General features: G+C 51.6%; 1 protein-coding gene across 1 annotated transcript; it reads right to left on the bottom strand.

The window, feature by feature from the left end:
* Positions 1–341: 341 nt before the first annotated feature.
* Positions 342–22,222, bottom strand: MICOS10 (mitochondrial contact site and cristae organizing system subunit 10). Its single transcript, XM_009899490.2, has 4 exons — positions 22,118–22,222; positions 5,698–5,745; positions 4,991–5,100; positions 342–592 (listed from the first exon to the last, which is right to left on the bottom strand). Exons 1-4 carry the CDS (start codon positions 22,191–22,193, stop codon positions 584–586), a joined length of 243 nt encoding a protein of 80 aa, XP_009897792.1. The 5' UTR covers positions 22,194–22,222; the 3' UTR covers positions 342–583.
* Positions 22,223–22,936: the final 714 nt, after the last annotated feature.

Here is a 22,936-nt window from a genome sequence, read left to right as displayed (position 1 = left end):
CAGGGGCTGCCCTCTTGCATTCTGCCTCTTTGCAGAGGACAAAGCTCCCAATCTGAAAGGGCAACTGTACAAACAGGACACAGGAGTATTTACCTCCCTCTCCAACCAGCGGCACAAGCAGCAGGGGGCTAGAGGGTGATTTATGAGGTGGGAATGGCTCTCTGAGCTGAACCTTAGCTGAGGGGTGCCTTTGCAGGGTGGAGAGGGACAGACCACGGCTGGCTCTGCTGAAGAGCTCCCCCAGTGCCTTCAGCCAGGTGGTCACAGCTGCTAGGTACTCAGAATGGAGTCCTCTCCTCCCCTTCCCTCTCTCTCACTCACACACAAAGCCCAGACACCAGGGAAGGCCATTTTGCTTTTATTGACTTCCCAGAAGAGCTCTTCCTTGCACTTTCCAGACATGATACAAAACAAGCCACAGAACTTTTGTTTCCTGGACAGAAACAGTTTGCTGCTGGGAGTATAAAGAGTTACTGGTGAGCGGTACTGAAGAATGTTGGCTGGTTCCAGGGCAGCTTCAGTATTCCTGAGGAATAATCATTGATTTCTCCTTCCTTCCCACTGGGATAGGCTCAGTCATTAGTCACTGTTCCTGTAAAAGCAAGAAGGCTTAGATTATTAAAAAGCCATTTGGGCTCCTTACAAGGAAGGTGCTGCACGATGTAAAACAAAGCCCCTTAAGCTCTCTGAGCTTTCCAGAGGGCAGGTTAACATTTCCAGCCCCTGCTAGGCTGAGAGCTTTGGCCTGGAGAAGCCAAGCAGCTCACTTCACAGCACCTTTTCAACCACAGAACCCTCCCTTCTGACACAACTGGGGGCTACAAATAACCCCCAGCCCTCAACACTGTTGTTATGACACCAGGCTGGGGGCAGGAGTTGAGCTGTCAGAGGGCAGGAGAGCTCTGCAGAGGGACCTGGCCAGGCTGGGCAGATGGGCAGAGGCCAAGGGCAGGAGACTGAACACATCCAAGTGCCAGGTTCTGCACTTTGGCCACAGCAACCCCAGGCAGTGCTACAGGCTGGGGACAGAGTGGCTGAGAGCAGCCAGGCAGAAAGGGACATGGGGGCAGTGGGTGATAGTAGGCTGAACATGAGCCAGCAGTGTGCCCAGGGGGTCAACAAGGCCAAGGGCATCCTGGCCTGCAGCAGGAAGAGTGTGGCCAGCAGGAGCAGGGAAGTCCTTGTGCCCTGTGCTCAGCACTGCTGAGGCCACACCTGGAGTCCTGTGTCCAGCTCTGGGCTCCTCAGGTCAGGAAAGAGGTTGAGCTGCTGGAAGGTGTCCAGAGAAGGGCAACAGAGCTGGGGAGGGGTCTGGAGCACAGCCCTGGGAGGAGAGGCTGAGGGAGCTGGGGTTGCTTAGCCTGCAGAAGAGGAGGCTCAGGGGAGACCTTCTTGCTCTCTCCAACTCCCTGAAGGGAGCTTGGAGCCAGCTGGGGGTTGGGCTCTTCTCCCAGGCAGGCACCCAGCCCCAGAACAAGAGGACACAGTCTCAAGCTGTGCCAGGGGAGGTTTAGGCTGGATGTGAGGAAGTAATTCTTCCCAGCAAGAGAGATTGGCCCTGGGAATGTGCTGCCCAGGGAGGTGGTGGAGTCCCCATCCCTGGTGGTGTTTAGGAGGAGCCTGGCTGAGGCACTTGGTGCCATGGTTGAGTTGATCAGATGGTGCTGGGTGATAGGTTGGACTTGCTGATCTCTGAGGTCTTTCCCAACCTGGTTAATTCTATTCTCTTCAGAGCTCCATTTTGCTAAGGAGCTTCTCTGGAGTGTAGCTAACCCAGGATTTTCTAGGAACCAAACCAGATGAGTGATAATGCAACAATATTTTCCATGCTCCCAACCAGGAGAAATGAAATAATTTTGTTGTAATAACCCAGGAGCCATAGCCCATGACATGACATTTGGGAGGGAATTACTGACATTAACCCTCAGATGGCTTCACTGGGCCTCTTCCTCCTCTCAGCCTCTTTGGGCCAGAGCAAGCTCCTGGAGACAGAGCACTGGAAACTATTTGCCTAGGCCTGTGCCACGCAGGCAGCTGTGCTGCTTCTGCCAAGTGTCCTTTCAATTACCTCATGCTGCCAGGGACCACACTTGCTCCAGAGCACAGATCAGTCCTTAACCCAAACAAGGGGGACAGAGTGGCTGGAGAGCAGTCAGGCAGAAAGGGACCTGGGGGTGCTGGTTGACAGCAGCTGAACATGAGCCAGCAGTGTGCCCAGGGGGCCAAGAAGGCCAAGGGCATCCTGGCCTGCAGCAGGAAGAGTGTGGCCAGCAGGAGCAGGGAAGTCCTTGTGCCCAGTGCTCAGCACTGCTGAGGCCACACCTGGAGTCCTGTGCCCAGTTCTGGGCTCCTCAGGTTAGGAAAGAGGTTGAGCTGCTGGAAGGTGTCCAGAGAAGGGCAACAGAGCTGGGGAGGGGTCTGGAGCACAGCCCTGGGAGGAGAGGCTGAGGGAGCTGGGGTTGCTTAGCCTGCAGAAGAGGAGGCTCAGGGGAGACCTTCTTGCTCTAACTCCCTGAAGGGAGCTTGGAGCCAGGTGGGGGTTGGTCTCTTCTCCCAGGCAGGCACTCATCCCCAGAACAAGAGGACACAGTCTCAAGCTGTGCCAGGGGAAGTTTAGGCTGGAGGTGAGGAGAAAGTTCTTCCCAGCAAGAGGCATTTGCCATTGGGATGTGCTGCCCAGGGAGGTGGTGGAGTCCCCATCCCTGGAGGTGTTGAAGAGGGGCTTGGATGTGGCCCTTGGAGCCATGGTTTAGTTGTCAGGAGGTATTAGGTAATAGGTTGGACTTGCTGATCTCTGAGGTCTTTTCCAACCTGGTTTATTCTAGGATTCTGTGAAAATCCTTTAGCTAGGCTGACCTGAAAGGCAGTTTTCAGTTGCTCACCATCCCTAGTACTGAGCATCCCTGAATGAGTAATGCTTCCTTAGAACATGTGAGTGAGGCCTTTGCTATCCACAGCAATCACACACAGGGCATCCCAGAGTCTTTCTGGGCATAAATGGGAGGAATCCCCCCAGGGTGGTGTGGGAAGTTCTGTTGTTAACAAATCCAGCCAGGAGAGTCACACAGAGACTTTGGATTCTGGGCTGTAGCTGGCAGTGTGGTTATCAGCTGCATCTCAGTCACAGTTTCTCCATCTTGCTATCCAAAGTACTCAGTTCTGAAGTTGTTCAAGAATCTTCTTCTTGTTTCCCTTTCTTAGCAGGCAGCTTAAGGTAGCATCTGTAACAAGGTACTGGAGCACCCCCCCTATAGGGACAGGCAGGAGAGTAGGGGCTTGTTCAGCCTGGAGAAGAGAAGGCTCCAGGAGACTTTAGAGCAGCCTTCCAGTACCTGAAGGGACTACAGGAGAGCTGGGGAGGGACTTTTGACAAGGGCTTGTGATAGGATGAGGAGGAATGACTTTGAGCTTGAGGAGGGAAGATTAAGACTGGAGATGAAGAAGAAATTCTTTCCAGTGAGAGTGGGAAGGCACTGGCACAGGTTGCCCAGGGTGGCTGTGGATATCCCCTCCCTGGAGGCGTTCAAGGCCAGGCTGGATGAGGCCTTGAGCAAGCTGGGCTGGTGGGAGGTGTCCCTGCCCATGGCAGCAGGGCTGGAGCTAGATGACCTTGAAGGTCCCTTCCAACCCAAACCATTCTATAAGTCTATAAGGTACAGCTGGTAGGGCTGCAGATGGGTGGCAAAAGTGCATCTGCCAGCATGGAGGAATGGACTCCACTTACAGCTCTAGAAAGCCTAAAAGCACCTTCAAGTCTCCTTCAGCAGGCAGAGGAGCAATGCAGGAGCAATTTCTGCATCCTGTGTACTTGCTGTGGAAAGCTCCTGGCAAAACAATTTCTCTCAGTGCTTTCTGAAGTGCTAAATGAACTGTAAATAATGTCCTGGTGGATGCTCCTCCAGCAGCACCACTGAAATGCTTTTAGCAGTGCCTGGCTCTGTGGATCCAAACCACACAGAGTCCTTTTCTTTTAATCCAGATGCCACAATAATTAAATTACCATCCAACCCTGACAATTCTATGAATTCTATGATTTTGGGGGTCCCTTGCAAGCCAGTGCAACCTGTGAATCTGTAGCAAGTGGATTGTTAAAAACACCTGATGCTCAAGATTTCTGAAGACACCACCTTGGCCTTCAGCAGCACAGATGCCTTAACTACTGCTCTGGCAGAGGAATATCTAATTCAATGGTGTCTAGGTGCACTGCTTAATGCTAACTTATAGATTCATAGAATTGAGAAAAGGAGAAGGAGAAGAGAAGGAGAAGAGAAGGAGAAGAGAAGGAGAAGAGAAGGAGAAGAGAAGGAGAAGAGAAGGAGAAGAGAAGGAGAAGAGAAGGAGAAGAGAAGGAGAAGAGAAGGAGAAGAGAAGGAGAAGAGAAGGAGAAGAGAAGGAGAAGAGAAGGAGAAGAGAAGGAGAAGAGAAGGAGAAGAGAAGGAGAAGAGAAGGAGAAGAGAAGGAGAAGAGAAGGAGAAGAGAAGGAGAAGAGAAGGAGAAGAGAAGGAGAAGAGAAGGAGAAGAGAAGGAGAAGAGAAGGAGAAGAGAAGGAGAAGAGAAGGAGAAGAGAAGGAGAAGAGAAGGAGAAGAGAAGGAGAAGAGAAGGAGAAGAGAAGGAGAAGAGAAGGAGAAGAGAAGGAGAAGAGAAGGAGAAGAGAAGGAGAAGAGAAGGAGAAGAGAAGGAGAAGGACCAGGTTGGAAGAGACCTTTGTGATCATCAAGTCCAACCTATCATCCAACACTATCTAATCAACTAAACTATGGCACCTAGCACCCCAACCAGTCTCTAAGGTTGGAAAAGACCTCAAGGATCATCAAGTCCAACCTGTCACCCAAGACCTCATGACCACTGAACCATGGCTCCAAGTGCCACATCCAATCCCTTTTTGAACACCACCAGGGACAGGGACTCCACCACCTCCCTGGGCAGCACATTCCAGTGGCCAACAATTCTGCAGTGAAGCAATGAATAGGAACTAGCAGTGATACTTACTTTGACAAATTTACCATGGAGAAGATATGGAGACTGGAAGTCATGCTGACAATTGGAATAAGCCATTCCTAACCCCATCCCTGACCCAAAGGCAATAGGCCATGACTTTCCTGGGGTGAGAGGGGAGGGAAAGCAAAGAGAGAGGAGAAGTTAGAAGTCATGAAGAGCTTCTTGTTTCACATTGTTCAATAAGCACCAAGAGAGAACAAATCACTGGCAAATGCACAGTGGGCATTTTCAAGCCCTACAAGCCTTAAAAGCAGCTAAACCCCTGATTAGATTGTTTCTGAGCATGAGTAACAGTGAGCATGACATCAGGTTTGGGATTTAATGGAGGGCACTCCCTGAACTTGAGCTCTTATTGGAAATCTTTGTGTTACCAAAGGATAAATAAAAGCTAATTGAGATCAGTTTTAAAAGCCTGGCAAGGCTGATGTAAACTGCTGTCCAGAGCAGTCACTGGGCTCAGGGCTTCCTGCAGCTCCAGGATCTGAGTTGAGCACAGCAGGGGCTTTGAGAGATGCTGTGTGTGTAACAAGTGTGTTACACAACAGCTAAAGTAAGTGGGTTTCAGATGAAGAGAGGTGACCAGTGAATAATGAGGGAACTGCTCTGCCATGCTGATTAAGTTCTGCATGCCTTGGTTTTAAGCTGCACCTACAACTGGCTTCAGGAAATGAGGCAGCCAGGCTCACTGCAGTACTTACTTTTGAAGAAGATGACTGAGAAAACAATCCCTAATCCAAACCCAGCACCTGGAAGAAGAAACACAGTGAGTAAGGGCCAAAGTAATGCAAAATCATAGGATCATCGAATTAATAAGGTTGGAAAAGACCTCAGAGACCAGCAAGTCCAACCTGGCACCCAAGACCTCCTGACTAACTAAACCATGGCTTTAAGTGCCATGTCCAATCCCTTTTTGAACACCTCCTGGGATGGGGACTCCACCACCTCCCTGGGCAGCACATTCCAATAGCTAACAACTCTCTCTGGGAAGAACTTTCTCCTCACCTCCAGCCTAAACCTCCCCTGGCACAGCTTGAGGCGGTGTCCTCTTGTTCTGGGGCTGGGTGAAGAGACCAACCCCCAGCTGGCTCCAAGCTCCCTTCAGGGAGTTGGAGAGAGCAAGAAGCTCTCCCCTGAGCCTCCTCTGCTCCAGGCTAAGCAACCCCAGCTCCCTCAGCCTCTCCTCACAGGGCTTGTGCTCAAGGCCTCTCACCAGCCTCCTTGCCCTTCTCTGGACATGTTCAAGCGTCTCAGTGTTAGTTCTTGACAGAAATTCCTTGTTCCAACTCAGGAAGATCAGCCCATGTGTCAGTTCAGCACACCAACAGAGATGGTAGAATCACTGCATCCTTTTGGAGGGCAAAGACCTTTAAGCTCATCCACTCCAACCATTCTCTGACTCTGCCAAGCCCAGGGCTAAACCCTGGCCCTCAGCACCACAGCTCTGTGGCTCTGAAACACCTCCAGGGATGGGGATTCAGTCACCTCCCTGGGCAGCCTGGCCCAGTCTTTGGGAACCCTTTCAAGGAAGAAGTTTCTTCTGATACCCAACCTCAACCTCCTCTGGTGTAACTTGAGGCCATTTCACAGATTGCATTGGCTTGGAAAGGATCCTCAGAGCTCATCTTCTCCAAGCCCTCTGCAGGCAGCAGGGACACCTCCAACGAGATCAGGCTGCCCAGGGACACATCAAGGCTGATCTTGAAGCTCTCCAGGGCTGGGGCCTCAACCACCTCCCTGGGCAACCTGTTCCAGTGTCTCCCCACCCTCCTTGTGCAGAGCCTCCTCCTCATGTCCAAGTTAAATCTGCCCTGCTGCAGTTTCAAACCACTGCCTCTGATCCTATCCCTCACAGCCCCTTCTGAGCAGTCCCTCCCCAGCCTGCCTGTAGGTCCCCTTCAGACACTGAAATGCAGCTCTGAGCTCTCCCTGGAGCCTTCTCCTCTCCAGGCTGAACAGCTCCATTTCTTTCAGTGTGCAGGACAGAGTTGGGTTCAAGACTAAAGCAAGACTAAAGGGACTCCATTCTCTCAGTCTTGCAGCTGCAGGACTGGGGCTGTCTGGCAGGGGCTGGGTAGTGAAGAAGGCTCTCTCCTAGAACTCATTAGCAAACATCTGGGCTCAGCAGATGACCTGGAATGTGCCTGGGCAGGCCCCATTCAGATATTGGTCCTGCTCTTAAACAGCAGTCTGGCAAGAAAGTATTCATGTTTCATCAGGTAACAATAAGCAGCAAATTCTGCTGAGAACCCCAACATCATCAGAATGATTTGGGAACAAACCAGACCCTCATCCCAGGGCAAGTCACTGAATTTCTGTCACCATCCACAGTGTGGAATGAAGATTTATTTGGCTCCTTGTCAGCAAATGAGAAACACTTAAATGAAACCTTTTTTTTTGGGGGGGGTGGTGTGGGGGGGTGGGTGGTGTGTGTCCTTGAGCTTCACATTTTGCAGATGAATATCTCCTTGGCTTTGGTTTATCTCACCACTTTAACTGCTTCAGTGTGTGTCCTGAGGGCAGCAAAACTTTGATGCTTTGTGTTACCCTATACCTTGCAAAAGCAAGCTCCAGGCTGCTTATCTTCCACATCCACAACATTCATTGTGGAGCAGATTTAAACACATTAAGGAATGAAATGACTTTTCACATCCTTCTACTATATATAGAATTGACTGCAGCAGTTGGGGGGGGAAGGGGGTGGGGTGGGGGGAAATGTAATTATCCAGCACCATTAAAATAAACTCAGCTGGCATGTTGAAAAGTAATTGTGAGTTTCCTTGGAAGGTGTGCTTAGGATTCTTTGCAACAAGGCAGCTGCCCAGTAGAGAAAGGCTTGGGGATGCTGGCCAACAGAGATGAGCCAGCTCATGCCCAGGTGGCCACCAGCAGCCTGGCCTGGATCAGCAAGAGCATGACCAGCAGGAGCAGGGAATTGATGGTCACCCTAGGCTGGGCATTGGTGAGGCTACACCTCGAGTCCTGGGGTCAGTTTTGGGCTCCTCACTCCCAGAAGGACACTGAAGGGCTGGGAGCAGGTCCAGAAAAGGCCAACAAAGCTGGGGAAGGGTCTGGAGAACAGGGCTGATAAGGAGCACTGAGGGACCTGGGCTTGTTTAGCCTGGAGAAAAGGAGGCTGAAGGGAGACCTCAATGCTCTCTTCAGCTCCTTGAAAGGAGGCTGGAGCCAGGTGGGAGTTGGTCTCTTCTCCCAAGGAACAAGAAAATGGTTGGATTCAATGATCTTAAAGGTCTACTCCAATCAAAGTTGTTCAATTCTATGAACTACTGAGGGGCCTGAAGCAGCTCTGTGAGGAGCAAAGGCTGAGAGCCTCTGGGGCTGTTGAGCCTGGAGAACAGCAGCCCCAGAGGGGATCTGAGCAATGCTCAGCAAGAGCTAAAGGCTGGGGAGCAAGAGGCTGGGGCCAGACTCTGCTCAGTGGTGCCCAGAAACAGGACAAAGGGCAGCAGGAACAAACTGGAAGCCAGGAGGTTCCACCTGAACAGGAGGAGAAAGTTGTTTGGTGTGAGGGTGCTGAGCCCTGGAGCAGGCTGCCCAGAGAGGTTGTGGAGTCTCCTTCTCTGGAGGGCTTCCAATCCCCCCTGGGCACTGTGCTGCTGGGCAAGCTGCTGTGGGTGCCCTGCTTTAGCAGGGAGGTTGGACTGGATGAGCTCCAGAGGTCTTTTCCAACACCTTTTTGTTTTGTCTTTTTCATATTGCTAAAGCCTGTGCTCCTTGGTTAAGCTCCTGTTGAACACATTACTGACTGGGTTGTGTCCAGAATAGCACCAAAGAATCCTGGACCTTCCTGGTGTACAGGAGGGGCTTTTTTCCCCCCCTTTTCTTTCTTTCTTTTCCTTTTCTGGCCTTCCCCCCTTCTCCTTTTCTCTCTTTCCCTTTTCTTTCTTTCTTTCCCTTTTCTGGCCTTCCCCCCTTCTCCTTTTCTCTCTTTCCCTTTTCTTTCTTTCTTTCCCTTTTCTGGCCTTCCCCCCTTCTCCTTTTCTCTCTTTCCCTTTTCTTTCTTTCTTTCCCTTTTCTGGCCTTCCCCCCTTCCTTTCTTTCTTCCCCCCCTTTCTTTTTTTTTTTCCCTTTTTTCCCCCCTCTTCTTTCTTTACCCTTTCTTTTTCCCCCCTCTTCTTTCTTTCTTTTCCCCGCTCTTCTTTCTTTCTTCTTTTTTTCCCCCCTCTTCTTTCTTTCTTCTTTTTTTCCCCCTCTTCTTTCTTTCTTCTTTTCCCCCCCCCTCTTCTTTCTTTCTTCTTTTTTTCCCCCCCTCTTCTTTCTTTCTTCTTTTTTTCCCCCCTCTTCTTTCTTTCTTCTTTTTTTCCCCCCTCTTCTTTCTTTCTTCTTTTTTTCCCCCCTCTTCTTTCTTTCTTCTTTTTTTCCCCCCTCTTCTTTCTTTCTTCTTTTTTCCCCCCTCTTCTTTCTTTCTTCTTTCCCCCCCCCCCTCTTCTTTCTTTCTTCTTTCCCCCCCCCTCTTCTTTCTTTCTTTCTTTTTAAAGTTTCCTTCTGCCTTTTAAACCTTTTTCCTTGCTACAAGCACCCTAGTGGTAACATCCACTGAAGCAGAGAGCATTGAAGCACTACCTGCTGCACTTGCTAATAAATCAACTAAGACCCTCACATTTTTCATTGAGTCTAAAACCCATCAGACCAGAAACGACCAAACATGATCAAAGCAAACCCTCTCATGCTGACTCTCCTGTTAGGCCTTCACCTGTTTACCAAGAGCTGGAAACCAGAGTTGCTCTTTTCATTGCACTACAGCTTTTTCAGCACTGACAGAGGCAAGTAACTGCTTTAGCAGGTCACTGCAACGTTGGAGTAGGCTTACAAAACATGCAGTGCAGGGAGGAACTCTGCCTGCCTGCCAAGTGGTCCTGACATAACTCCCCCAGACAGTTTAGAAAGCATTTCACAGAAGGTCAGGTTTTCACTCTAATCATTTGCACAGCTAAGGGGTAAGTCACAGCTCCTCAGATGACTGCTCAGAGCTTGAGGCTTTTTCTGCATTTCAGACAGCAAGAGATAATGCTGCTTGGAGAGCATCTCCTACAAACAGCTAACTACTCACGGCGTGTCACCCACCAGCACTCCTAGGAGGACTGGCAGAGACATCAGGCAGCTCACCCGGGGTGAGTCCCCCACTCCCCCTCCCCAGGCAGGGCCTTCCTGCTCTACCTTTGCTATACTACAGCTGCTGCTGGCTCTCTCTGAGTGTTTATGCTATTAGGGATAATGACTATCTGTTAGAATTCATCCAGAGGACAACTGCTTGGCCCTCTGACCCAACTCCCTCGGTCAGGCTTTTCCTCCAACACACAGTTATGGTGCCTTGTCCTTTGGGGCTGTTGTGCTGCAGGTCTGAAGAGGACCTTCTGGAGGCAATTTCAAACAGCACCAGGCCTGGGTTTGAACTCTCCAGTTCGGGAGGCCGATCGCACACTGAGCGATGCCGCTGGCAGAGCAGATCCCCTCTGCCAATCCAAACAGTGCAATGATGGACAGCATGACAAGTCCTGCATCATCTCCATGCAGAGCCTGGCTGGTTTCTAATGTTACTGTGTTTTCCATGTTTCCAGTCAAAGCCACATTCTTCTTACCAGCACGGTGGGGAGGGACATTTTACAAGGGCTTGCGGTGCCAAGACAAGTGGAAATGGCTTTGAGCTGGAAGAGGGGAGATTCAGACTGGCTATCAGGAAGCAAGAGGGTTGTGAGACACCAGAACAGGTTGCCCAGAGAAGCTGTGGATGCCTCATTCCTGGGAGTGTTCAAGGCCTTGAGGTGGATAAGGCCTTGAGCTCCCTGGTCTAGTGGGAGGTGTTCCTGCCCACGGCAAGGGGTTTGGAATGAAATGGTCCTTGAGGTCCCTTCCAACCCAAACCATTCTGTGATTCTATGAAACCTTTTCCCTCTCTTGTCTTCAGAAAGGTCTGCACTAAGCAAGCAGTTATCCTCAATACCTTTTCTTTCCATCTGCTTCCAGAATTCACCATTACCTTGTATTTTCTTCACCTCCTTTAGATGCTCTCCCCTGTCCCCATGTGCAAGGCCTCCACTCAGATGCCATTAGTGCTGCTTCCTGTTGGCCAGGAGGGAAGCTACAGGACACACTTAAAGGTGAAAAACTTCCTGTGCTTGCCAGTTTTAGCCTAAGCCTAAATCAGAGCCTAAGCTTTGCTTCATGTTAACACTGAGCACCACTGTTAAGCCTGTCAGGCTGCTTAGGGAAGACATCTAATTTCTCAGCCCTCCTCATGAAGAACCTCTTTCTGTGGACAATTTGTCACTCACCTTCATCTCATTAGAAAGGATTTGTGGTTATGTGGTCACTTCCTGTATGTCCAGGACCAAGGGGCAGCTGAAACCATCTTGTCTTGGGGGAGCCAAGTAACACGTTTCACTTTAATTCTATCTAGAGTTACACCAGAGATAAACAACGGCAGAGCTGCTGATGAGTTTCACAGGTTTAAGTTCTCACATGCTCAATTTCCTTTCAAAGAGGCAACACGGTGCTTCAAAGAGCCTCCCACCTGAACAGGGGACACCGGGTCTGCAGCTGTTCCTACTAAAGAGCAGCCACCTCCAGGCCAGGTTTTAACTTGGCAACAATAAAACATGAAAGGTTTCGCTTACAATGAAAACAAAGGGAACAAGGCAAAGCTAAGGGCTTGATCCACATTTCCCCCTCCTTTTCTTGCATGACAGACCCTGTGCAGGGAAGGGCCACAGGAAAAGAGTTCAAGGCATCTTTCACCTCCTCTTGACAGTTTCAAATGCTTAACTAGAAAACCAGTCGCTTCCACCCTCCATCTATCACTTCAGCTTCAACTCATTTACAGTCGGTGTCAGCAGGGCACAGGATGGCTCTGTGGACATCTCACTCCTGATTCCCCAGGCAGAGCCACACGGAATTGGTATTAGGCAGAAAGCCCAAGCTCCAGAGCCTTTTTTCATCCTGCTTTTTGGCTCCTTCAGCTCCCAAGCAGGACGCCCCAGCTCCTCAAATCAATCCAACACGCCGAGGAGCACGCGCCGCGTGCCCAACAGGACGTCATAAAAGCGTCTTGGGGAGAACCACAAATCTTCAGGATGGGCTCCTGCCCTGCAAGAACATCTGGGAAAGGCTTCTTCTAGCAATTCCCTCAACAGTCCCTCCAACAGAGGTTCTACAGGGTTCCCCAGTAGCTACGGGCTGAAGCAGCTGCCACCCCTAGACAAGACTCCTCTTCGATAGCTTGACACTGGAAATGGAAGGATTCAAACATGTTTGTTGACATCTGGCCGTTTGTGCTGCTGTTACTATAGCAGCTGGAAGTTTTTACGTGACTTCACAGTTTGCTTTTTGCCTCCAGATAATTTTCCCTCTGCCATTCCCCACACGCAAATCCAACCCACGGAGCTTCGGCCTCTTCTCCTTTGGGCGCTGCTGGCTGACGGTTAAAAGAACTCAGTGATGGAAACAAAATGAAGGTTAAGTGATGGCTTCTTGTCCTAAGAAAAGAGCAACTGCTCTGTGGGATCATGGAATTGTTTGGGTGGGAAAAGCCCTCGAGGATCATCAAGTCCAACCACCAATTTAAGACCACCATGCCTCCCCCCCCCCCTTCAAGTGCCACCTCCACAGGCTTCTTGAACACCTCCAGGGACAGTGACTCCACCACCTCCCTGGGCAGCCTGTTCCAATGCCTGGCCACTCATTCAGTGAAGAATTTTTTCCTAATATCCAACCTAAAACTTCCCCTGGCACAATTTCAGGCCATTTGTACAGACAAGACTCTCAAAATAGGTCAGGACTTGTTCCAACAGAGATTTCTTCCAGGCTAGAAAGACAGCTCCCATTAGGATCAAGAAAATCTGTCGAGCTCGGTTAGCTTCTCTCTGGGGACAGTGACAGCTTCGAGGTCCAACAGGCAGAACTCATCAAACTCAGTGCTCCCTCCTGTTGCAGGGTGTCCCATCCTGTCCCCCTCCAATCCAACTTGGGGAAGATCTAGAAACAGCTGTGTAAAAATGGGGAGGAGATCCTCCTTCCTACAGCAGGGCCTTTACAGGGCAGCACTTAGCACGGGCTAGAAATCTGAGCCCATGAAATCACTTATTTACAGACAGCATTAATTCCAAGCAGACTCTTAGCAAGGTCTTGCATGGCAGGAAGCAGATTGCCTTCAACTTTGAAGCTTTCCTTCTCATCTCCCCCGTTGGGTGGATTGTTTACACAGCGGAGAGAAAAACGAGCAAGGACTCCAGAAGAAAACATCGTGAAGCTACACACTGAGCCCTCGAGGAAGAAGCAGGGAGCAAAGTGTGGTTTGTTTTCTTCCAGCGTTTGCCTGCAGCACCACAGCAGAGCTGGAATGTCAGAGTATAAATACCCCAAATCCTGTGCTGCTGCAGAAATCCTGACAGGCTTGCAGGGGCCGCTTGCACCCTCGAGCACTCCTGCAGCCTGAGCGCAGATAAACATCGGCACCTCTGCAGACAGGACACACAGCACTGCTGCCAACCCTTCATGGAATCACACAATCGTTAAGGTTGGAAAAGACCTCTAAGACCTCAAGTTCAACCTTCTACCCAACACCTCCATGACCACTAGAACGTGTCCCCACGTGCCACAGACACACCTTGTTGTGAACACCTCCAGGGATGGGGACTCCACCACCTCCCCAGGCAGCTTGTCCCAATGCCTGATCACTCTCACAGGAGATTTCTACTAATACCCAACTTAAACCTCCCCTGGCACAGCTTGAGGCCACTTCCTTTTGTCTTGTCACTAGGTACCTGGGAGAAGAGTCCAACACTGTCTTCACTACAACCTCCTTTCACATAGTCAAGTAAACACAGCCAGAGTCTCACAGAGGACCAGAAACTGCTCATCCTTCCACCAGGTCATGAGCTGGTGAGGAGAGAAGGCACACATTTCCCTTCCTCTTACTGCACCAAGCTCTCAGAGAAGAATCAGGCTTGCACCTCACTTTAGAAGCACAGCTAGGTATTATTCTATCAGCTAGATATTCCTAATACCTAATGTCTCTGACAGAAAGCAATCCCTTCTCTTACTGCAACAAAACACAGCCAGAGTCTCACACTGGACCAGAAACTGCTCATCCTTCCACCAGGTCATGAGCTGGTGAGGAGAAAGGGCACACATTTCCCTTCCTCTCACTGCACCAAGCTTTCAGAGAAGAATCAGGCTTGCACCTCACTTTAGAAGCACAGCTAGGTATTATTCTATCAGCTAGATATTCCTAATACCTAATGTCTCTGACAGAAAGCAATCCCTTCTCTTACTGCAACAAAACACAGCCAGAGTCTCACACTGGACCAGAAACTTCTCACCCTTCCACCAGGTCATGAGCTGCTGAGGAGAGAGGGCACACATTTCCCTTCCTCTCACTGCACCAAGCTTTCAGAGATCAGGCTTGCACCTCACTTTGGAAGCACAGAAATCAGCTAGATATTCCTAGTATCTCTCTGACACAAAGCAATCCCTTCCCTTACTGCAATCAAATATTCCACTAGTGAGAGCAGAGCATTGCTAAAAAGAGACATTTTGTTGGGGCAAAACCTTCCAGGTTCAGGGCTCCTGCAAGCCTAACTGTGAGGGTTAGCAGTCAGGCTTCTTCTCACCCACCCCACCTAGGCAGACCATTACTGATATCTACTGGCCCAGCTAAGAAATAGAGGCAATTCACAGCTAGAAGCAGTATGGTGGCATCTCACTAGCATCTGAGAAGCTTGATCCTTCTCAAAGCTCTTACTGTTAATTCATTATCATCAGGGATGTGCCAGCAGCCCTGGAAGGATTCCCTCAAAGAGCTCTATCTGATAGAACAAAGAGCAAAGAGTTGGCCCCACCTACTGCTGTAACATCTCCAGGAGCAGAGGAGGGGTTTAGGGTATCACTTGGCTGGAGTCCCCTTCCCTTGTCACCATGTGCCACCTCCCAGAGAAGGCCCAGCTGGCAGCTTAGCAGCGCAGGGGACAAGGAAGTCGGTGCACTTTGGATTCGTTTCCAGGACAGCTCTGACACAGCCTGGGTTTTTGAAGGGCTGCCTTATCAGATGGGAGTCCCAGCTCCTCTTTCACATCTTCCTGCACACCAGAGGTATTGCCAGGAGCAGGCTGGAACAAGGGCAGAGCAAGGCTCGGGTTAGGGAGTGATCAGGCACACCTAGGCAGGCAGCCTCCTGACTCAGCCAGGTGGCCAGCCAAGAGGAACAGCAGGCCACAATGGCAGGAGGAGAGGAGACCCGAAGCTTTCCTCTCATTTTCTTCCCAGAGAACAGCCCCTTTATTAGTAGGCTGTCACTGTGTCCAGAGCTCTGCTAACAACATAGCTAAATATTGCTGTGAGAGTTTTGACTACGAGCCTGTTCTCAGAACAGCATTCGTCCACCTCTTCCAAAGAAAACATTTTTCCACTGGCTCTATCACCTCCCTGCACAGACTAAACCACCAGCAGTTAATATTTACACGGCTTGGGTCTGCTCAAGATACAGCAAGTAGAACTGGCTCTTCGGCAGGACAAAGGAAAAGAAGCTGGGGTTACAAACAAAGCTCAGGTGACGACACAGTCGTGTGCCAGCAGAGTATCTGTGTCCTGCAGCGCTAAACCCCGAACTCCCGTACAGCCCAAACAGCCCCAACAGCCCCGGCTGAGCCCATGCAGCCCCGCCTGAGCCCCGCCTGAGCCCTGGCTGGGGCCAAGCAGCCCCGGCTGAGCCCCGGCTGGGGCCAAGCAGCCCCGGCAGCCCCGCTAGCCCCGCTGAGCCCCGGCTGGGGCCAAGCAGCCCCGGCAGCTCCGCTGAGCCCCGGCAGCCCCGGCTGAGCCCCGGCTGGGGCCAAGCAGCCCCGGCTGAGCCCCGGCTGAGCCCCGGCTGGGGCCAAGCAGCCCCGGCAGCCCCGCTAGCCCCGCTGAGCCCTGGCTGGGGCCAGGCAGCCCAAACAGCCCCGCTGAGCCCCGGCAGCCCCGGCTGAGCCCCGGCTGGGGCTAAGCAGCCCCGGCTGAGCCCCGGCTGGGGCCCGGCTGAGCCCCGGCTAGGGCCAAGCAGCCCCGGCTGGGGCCCGGCAGCCCCGCTAGCACTGCTGAGTCCATAAAGCCCCGGCTGAGCCCCGGCTGAGCCCCGGCTGGGGCCAAGCAGCCCCGCTAGCACTGCTGAGTCCATAAAGCCCCGGCTGAGCCCCGGCTGGGGCCAAGCAGCCTCGGCTGAGCCCATACAGCCCCGGCTGAGCCCCGGCTGAGCCCCGGCTGGGGCCAAGCAGCCCCGGCTGAGCCCTGGCTGAGCCCTGGCTGGGGCCAAGCAACCCCGGCAGCCCCGCTAGCCCCGCTGAGCCCCGGCTGGGGCCAGGCAGCCCCGGCAGCCCCGGCTGAGCCCCGGCTGGGGCCAAGCAGCCCCGCTAGCACTGCTGAGTCCATAAAGCCCCGGCTGAGCCCCGGCTGGGGCCAAGCAGCCTCGGCTGCGCCCATACAGCCCCGGCTGAGCCCATACAGCCCCGGCTGAGCCCATACAGCCATGTTACAATTGCTAAGCAAAAAAAAAACCCAAACCGCCCCAAAAAACCAAACCAGGAATTTCAGGGTTTTTTGTATATTTAGAGAAAGCCTAATCCAGCGTTCAGAAAGTATAATCAAGTTTTATCACTATATAGACTGGCTTTAGGTGATTCATGACCACGTGAAGGGTTATTTAAAACTCCTGACACTGCAAGCCATACAACCGTTCTGCCTGAAACATTCAATCTGTGGAACGACCCAAACAGCCCAATCTCACCCTTGCCATGAACAGCAAAGAGCTACTCGAGCAGGCCAGATGATGCAAGCCAGAAGAAATCGCCTAGCAGTTGGAGGGGAATTGAAAGTGCCCTTCTTCTCTTGAAAAAAAATATTCCTATTAAATGGGAATTAAAAGTGTTTTATTTTCAGATGTCAAAACAGAGGATTAGAGGAAAATGAACATCACTGGACTGGGCTATTTACATGCTTCCAGGCTGAGTTTTGGTCAAACACAGACATACATCAAAACATTTGTCTCCTGCAAAAGAAATTAACTTGCCCAGCAACTCCACACACACGTTGAAAAGAAAACAGCTTGCCTAGCATTACTTTTCCATATCAGGTGAATGACAGCGTTCCACTCATTTAAAGCTCCAGCAGTTTGAGCACAGATCAAGACACCCAGGCACACAAAACTCCCTCCCCTCACACACAAGCTCTTTATTGCCCCTTTGCTCCCTGGAAATAGCATTTAATAAGCAGAGAATCAATAAGGTTGGAAAAGACCTCAAAGATCATCAAGTCCAACCTGGCACCCAACACCTCCTGACAACTAAACCATGGCACCAAGTGCCACATCCAATCCCCTCTTGAATGCCTCCAGGGATGGGGACTCCACCACCTCCCTGGGCAGCACACTCCAACAGCTAACAACTCTCTCTGGGAAGAACTTTCTCCTCACCTCCAGCCTAAACCTTCCCTGGCACAGCTTGAGACTGTGGCCTCTTGTTCTGGTGCTGACTGCCTGGGAGAAGAGAGCAACCCTCTCTTGGCTACGACCTCCCTTCAGGGAGTTGGAGAGAGCAAGGTGGTCTCCCCTGAGCCTCCTCTGCTCCAGGCTAAGCAACCCCAGCTCCCTCAGCCTCTCCTCCCAGGGCTGTGCTCCAGACCCCTCCCCAGCCTTTTTGCCCTCCTCTGGACACCTTCAAGTGTCTCAATGTCCTTCTTAAATTGAGGGGCCCAGAACTGGACACAGGACTCAAGGTGAGACCTAACCAGTGCTGAGTACAGGGCACAAGGACTTTAATGACTTCACATAATTTGTCCAAAATTATAGCCTCACAGAGAAAAAAAATCCAACTCTGTCAGTCCCACAGGAGTAATTGTCTTTGCAAATAAACAAGTCTAAACTATCCAGCAGCTCAACAAACAACCCCTTTGAAGAGGGTTTAAAGGTGGTAGGATGGGAGAACACCACTATGTTATTTACTTCTTTGCTCCTTCTCTGCACAGCTCAGCTGATAAAAAGGGAAGAAGTGGTTGGGAAGGCTGAAGAGGATGCAGGACTTCACACAGCTTTTGTAGCTGGGAAGAAAGAGAAAGCGATCCCAGCCTGATTTTTCCTTCCTCAGACACAAACCAAGCAAGCTGAGGAAGAGTTGGTAAGATGGGCAAGGAAAAATCAATACCAGGCAGGAAGATGGAACAGCAAGTTAAATGATTGAAATAACAGCATGGGTGCAAAGTCTTGAGCATGGTGCCAAGACAGAGCCAGCACAATCTGGCTCACCCAGCAGAGGAATCACCTGGCCAGCCAAGAAAGCACAACCCAGCCCACGACGGAATGCTGTGGTTAGAAAGGGAAGGGGAACAAGAATAATACCCAGATCTGTCCTCAGCAGCAGCAAAACAAACAAGTGTCAGTCCCAATAAGGAGGAGGTGAGGACACAAAACCCCGTTTGAACAATGTGTTGGTGCTTTGTGCAGGCAACACAGAGCTCTCTGAAACGAAACGCTGCCTTGACTGCTCCTGACGACCCAGGGCTGCTTTGAACTAGCAGGGAAAAGAAAGAGTTTTAACAGTAAATTACAAGATGCACACAGGCAGTGACCAAAAGGTCAGCAACATCATAGAGCATTGCAAAAGATGCAACATGACAAATATGTATTTTGGACATTTTAGTGGCAGGAGGTCCAAGTTTCTTCCAGCAGTTTGGCCTCCAACTAAAACAGGATAGAGTAACTAAAACCACCACAGCCACCTACAAGTACACTGCTTCACCCAACTGGAGTGGGCAGCCTGACAGACCAATACAAGCCAGGACAGACTGCAGAGCCCCCAGCTAGTGTTTAAAAACACATTATTGATAATAAAGTCACCCTGATAGCTGCCACCTCCCCTTCTCCCTCTCTTCTGTTTCCCACGGCCCTCCAGCCCTCAAATTAACCCCCAGGAGCTATCTGTCTCCCCAGTTCTCAGACTGGAAGCTGTCACACAGGCACAGCTTCAGAAATTCAGGGCTTTCAGTTCAATGCTTTCCTTTATTTACAGGGGCTGGGATGGGGAAATGCAGGGGTAATCCCAGTGTTTGGTTTTCCCCAGCCGCTGGCTGGAAACTTTCTCCCTCCAGCACTCAGGAAGGACACGAAGAACATATGGGAAGGCAAGCATGGCCACCAGAAGACAAAGTCCAACACAGATGTGAGGATTAGGTAAACTTCCATGTTCCACAGACCAAGCAAGGGAATTCTCAAGTACAAAAGCTTATTTTCTTTCTTTCTCTCCAGTATAACCACCACCCTTGGTGTTTTATTGTAAACTCCAGCAGACTGTGCAGGAACGTTAGAAAAACAATCATCACGACCATGTGAGGTTTCAAGCTCCCTGCAGAGAAAACAATCATTCCCACTCAGCTGCTCTGAGGAGGTTTGTTATCAGCACTCAGGTAACAGTTTGCACAGCCAGGCCACTGACTCACTTGGCATTTAAAGGCCATCAGCATCTGCAGGCACAAACGACAGGAGGATGAAGCAACTCCTGGGTTGTTCCCAAGTTCACACCGAGTCATTTGTGGTTCATACCGCAGCGGAGGCTGCCAGCACGGATGCTCCAGTTACTGGAGCAGGCACACAGGCACACAAGAAAGGAAAATGCTATCACACATGAAGGGGAACGGGTGTCTGAGGCCACCACATTGGGTTTAATGCTAAGGACATCATCAAAGAGCTGCAGTCCACATGCCCTTTTGGGGCAACCTCATGAAAAACATGAGTTTAACTGAGCCCTCTGCTGCCTGCCCTCATGAAGTTAACAGTAGGAATATCCCCGGTCTAGAGCACGTTCTATTTCTTCTGTTGCCACTTTAGGATGGAAGAAAACACCAAATTAGAAGGAAAGGCATGAAGGCTGGGGGCAGAGTGGCTGAGAGCAGCCAGGCAGAGAGGGACCTGGGAGTGCTGGTGGACAGCAGCTGAACAGGAGCCAGCAGTGTGCCCAGGGGGCCAAGAAGGCCAAGGGCATCCTGGCCTGCAGCAGGAAGAGTGTGGCCAGCAGGAGCAGGGAAGTCCTTGTGCCCTGTGCTCAGCACTGCTGAGGTCACACCTGGAGTCCTGTGTCCAGTACTGGGCTCCTCAGGTTAGGAAAGATGTTGAGCTGCTGGAAGGTGTCCAGAGAAGGGCAACAAAGCTGGGGAGGGGTCTGGAGCACAGCCCTGGGAGGAGCTGGGGTTGCTTAGCCTGCAGAAGAGGAGGCTCAGGGGAGACCTTCTTGCTCTCTGCAACTCCCTCTAGGCAGGTTGGAGCCAGCTGTGGGTCTTCTCCCAGGCACCCAGCACCAGAACAAGAGGACACAGTCTCAAGCTGTGCCAGGGGAAGTTTAGGCTGGATCTTAGGAAGTTCTTCATAGAAAGGGAGATCGGCCATTGGGATGTGCTGCCCAGGGAGGTGGTGAAGTCCCCATCCCTGGAGGTGTTTAGGAAGAGCCTGGATGAGGCACTTGGTGCCATGGTTGAGTTGATCAGATGGTGTTGGGTGATAGGTTGGACTTGATGATCTCTGAGGTCTTTTCCAACCTGGTTAATTCTATTCTATTCCTATTTCTATTCCTAGAGACATAGTGCATTGAGATCAATCCTGTAGCCACTTCTTTCAGCCTCCTAGAGAGGCTTTTCCCATAGAGGATCCTTACATGTGCAGCTGCAGCATGGAACAAGCTCTTGTTTATAATTTGGCATAGTTAATATTTTATGATAAAGCAACCAATGCTATGGAAACATAAACATATCAGGATATGTTTGTCAGACAAACCTGAATAGCATTTCACAAGGCAAAACATTGCTCTGGAGCACTTGACACTTTACAAAGGCCTGTTATAAACAATGGAAGTTTCAGTTTACTTTAAATTATTAAACAGCTTTTCTAATGGAAAAGTATTAGGCAACTAAAACCCCCGAGCTCCCCAGCAGCTTTCAAGCATAAAGCCACTACAGCAACAAGAAATAAACAGTCCCATTTCTCAGCTGTTCTTTATGGTTCTCAAAGAGGCTCCTGCACCAACGTGGAGCACAGACACCTTTCCTGTCAGGCACTTCACTTGCTAGCTCTACAGTTTGCATTTAAAGACTTCCTTTGGTGCACACATTCCACTTCTGCCTACTCAATTCACCAACCTGTGACACACACACAATTAAAACCACTCATAAAACACACAGCTCCAAGTGAGAAGCTATGAATGGATGAGGAGCGCTGCAGGCATGTGCACAGTCCTAACTTTAAGGGCAAAAAAGCATGGAAGAAAGTCGAGAGGGCTTGAAGAAAAGGCACAGCAGTCTGCACAGGGCTGGGACACGGGGCAGAAAGCTTCTCAAAGTCAAAGTGCACACAGTGCACGAAGCAGCGGATGCCAAAGCCGTGAGCGTGTCAGGCTGCACATTGCTTTTAATAAACACAGCCCATCGCGCTCCCTGAGTGATGTGAGCAGCTCTGCTGAAACACATTTCCAAACCCAAGCCGGCGTCACAGTGAAACTCCAGGCGAGCAAGGTCGTGGCACTTAAGGAGCCGGTAATGCCTGCCCAGCGCCCATTCATTCCAGGCGGGAGCCGTCCCGCTGGCCGCGGAGCTCGGTGCAGAGGGAGATTTCCCACGGAAACCTCTCATCTCCGACCGAGGGACTACACAGAGGTCAAACCCGACTCTCCGCTACCGGATCGCGGGTAAGCCGGTGCCGGGTCGGGGAGAAGAGCCCGTGGCGGCCGTGGCAGCGGGCCAGGCGGGGGTCCGTGTCCGCAGCCAAGGTCACCTTGCCAGGCCCGGGGCCGCCCGGCTTGTTCCCTCCCTTCCTCCAGCCGTGCGGGTCCCCGACCTCCGAGGGCAGCACTGTCTGACGCTGAAGGCAAAACTACCAGACACCGGCCCGGGCCTACAGCGCGACAAGGCCTCCGCCGCCCTCAGCCAGGTCCGGAGAGGCGTGGGGACACCGGGCCTCATACGGCCTTTCCTCGCCGGGCTCAACGGCGCCGCGGGAGCGGGCAGGCAGCGACGCTCCCAGCCCCGGGGCACCTGGTCGACCCTCCCCGCTCCTCCCCGGGTCGTCCTCCTCCTCCGCCCTGCCTTCCCCGCCCTTACCCAGCTTGACGGCGGAGTCCGCCAGACACCGGTCCCACTTCCTGCCCAGCTCTCCCTCCGACGCCATCTTGGCCATCCCCTTCCTCAGGCCGTGCCCTCGCCTCCTCCCACAGCGCAACTCTCGCGAGAGCTGTCAGCGCGGGCAGACGGCGGGCGACCAAGTCTCGCGAGATTTCCTCCCTGGCGCGGCCCGGCCGCTGTTGTCAAGGTTACCGTCGTCAGGGCGCGGTGGCCGCCGAGCTCGACCTTGGGTCCGGCCAAAAAAGCTCGGTTTTCCTCGCAGAACTCGGCCCGTCACAGCCCCAGCCCTGCCTCGGCGCCACCTCTTCACCCAGCGGTCCCGTTGAGGCCTTGTTAGTCCTCGTATCCCTCAGCCTAAGGCAGGATGCCCACCGCCCCACGGGCCCCCATCGTGGGCCCGCAGTGTTGTTGGGCTCCCCTCACGGCTCTCGCCTCAGCCTTGGTAAGAGCCCATTTTTGCTGCAGGATCTTACTCTTCTTACTGCAGGGTTGGGTGTATTATGCCAAAGATTCGTTCCCGTGTAGGTTTTTCCCTTAGAGAGGTTCTGCATCCCACACAGCTCCTCTCGTCTTTGCCGGCTTGACCTCAGCTTCGCTTCAGGGCCTGATGTGAAGGTACAGGTGTCTGAAGAACCCCAGCTCTTGCCAGTGTTCTCAGTGCCCCAAGGATCACATCTTTTATTTAAGAGCAAACTAGGCTCCATGACTTCTTGCTTAGTTAGGAAAAGGAGCTGAATGCTATTGAAAAGTAAAAGAACATCCCATTCAATAAATTATTCCATACAATAGGATGCTGAT

The sequence above is a fragment of the Dryobates pubescens genome, chromosome 33, assembly GCF_014839835.1.
Source record: "Dryobates pubescens isolate bDryPub1 chromosome 33, bDryPub1.pri, whole genome shotgun sequence".
Lineage (NCBI taxonomy): Eukaryota > Metazoa > Chordata > Aves > Piciformes > Picidae > Dryobates > Dryobates pubescens.
The sequence above is the reverse complement of the archived record's forward strand: the minus strand, read 5'-3'. Positions and strand labels throughout refer to the sequence as shown.

Excerpts from the sequence above, each read along its gene's own strand:
- MICOS10 (XM_009899490.2), bottom strand. The coding sequence starts at position 22,193 with ATGGCCAAGATGGCGTCGGAGGGAGAGCTGGGCAGGAAGTGGGACCGG. Across the intron at positions 5,746-22,117 it reads GGACTCCGCCGTCAAGCTGG|GTGCTGGGTTTGGATTAGGG; the intron begins GTAAGGGCGGGG and ends TTCTTCTTCCAG. Across the intron at positions 5,101-5,697 it reads CTCAGTCATCTTCTTCAAAA|GAAAGTCATGGCCTATTGCC; the intron begins GTAAGTACTGCA and ends CTCTCACCCCAG.